Source organism: Belonocnema kinseyi, chromosome 4, assembly GCF_010883055.1.
Source record: "Belonocnema kinseyi isolate 2016_QV_RU_SX_M_011 chromosome 4, B_treatae_v1, whole genome shotgun sequence".
Taxonomy (NCBI): domain Eukaryota; kingdom Metazoa; phylum Arthropoda; class Insecta; order Hymenoptera; family Cynipidae; genus Belonocnema; species Belonocnema kinseyi.
The window spans coordinates 101,377,973-101,379,119 of record NC_046660.1 but is presented as its reverse complement, the minus strand read 5'-3'; the positions used below and the strand labels follow the sequence as shown (position 1 = coordinate 101,379,119).

The 1,147-nt window shown below is 41.1% G+C and overlaps 1 protein-coding gene across 1 annotated transcript in view; it reads right to left on the bottom strand.

Annotated features, from left to right (window-relative positions):
* Positions 1-1,147, bottom strand: part of LOC117171028 (serine/threonine-protein phosphatase 6 regulatory ankyrin repeat subunit A-like) — a 9,593-nt gene that overhangs the window by 5,128 nt on the left and 3,318 nt on the right. Inside the window, exon 3 of the mRNA XM_033358073.1 lies at positions 67-1,054. Coding sequence (XP_033213964.1) covers positions 67-1,054 — 988 coding nt within the window. The remainder of the gene's footprint in view (positions 1-66; positions 1,055-1,147) is intronic.

The following is a 1,147-nucleotide window of genomic DNA, read 5'->3' as shown; positions in this document are numbered from 1 at the left end:
ACTTCTACATCAGCCCCATTGTCTAAAAGAAATTCTATCGTTTCCAAACAAGGTTTCTTCTGATATCTTATAATGGTACTAAGGGGGGTGTCGCCATCGTCATCCTGAATGTTAATATCGAAGCCCTTATTCAATAAAAAGTCAACAACATCCAATTTATTTGCATGGGACGCCGAGTGAAGTGCAGTTTGTCCATACGTGTCCAGCGCATGGATATTTGCTCCAAACTTAAGCAAGAGATTTGCTGTGGTCAAACTTCCCGCACATGCGTCGTGAAATGCGGTAAACCTATCATGACCTCTCGCAGCTTCGATATCAGCGCCGTACTCAAGAAGAAGTTTGATTATTTCTTCGTTAAGAATGTTTCGAAATTTTGATTTCTCCTTATAATCAAGTACAGACCCAGAAAGTAACGCCTCTCTCTTCAAAGAGCCCCCACAAGCTTCATGAAGTGGTGTTATATTATTACGACATTTTCGGGAATTTACATCAGCCCCTGCTTCCAAAAGCATCTTGACAACTTCGATGTTCCCAATACAAGCAGCATAATGAAGAGGCGTTCTTCCTGCGACGGTCAAAGCATTCACATCAGCTTGATGCTCTAGAAGATAACGCACAAGTGAAGGATTATTTTTCATCACAGCGTAATGTAAAATACTTCCGGGACTTCCAGGTGTGTTGACGCTGGCACCAGACTTAATTAGCTTTTTTAACAGAGTTTCTTTATTTGTGTCAAGAAGAATGTGAATCAAAGCATGCTGATCCGGATTTAGAGCATTAATATCGAACGATTTGCTTCTGCTGGGAAGCATTTTGAAAGTGTCCTCGTCTCCATGCCTAGCTACAAAGTGGAGAAGGGTTGGACATTTTGACTTCGACATATTCAAATCCATGTTAAGATTGAGCAAGAAGCTGACTGTTTCTCTGCATGTTTTAAAATTTCTTGATGTCTGCTCTGAAACTGAAGATGAATTCGCCTTGGAGATGTTGTTTAACAGGAGTCTGACTATTTCGAATGAACTTCTACATAAAGCTCGATGAAGAGGAGTTGCACCTTCTTTGTTAGGGATGCTGACATCTGCTCCATTGTCCAGGAGAAGTTTGACCATTTCTTCAGACTTCTCTATGGCCAGGTAAAGTGGAGTTT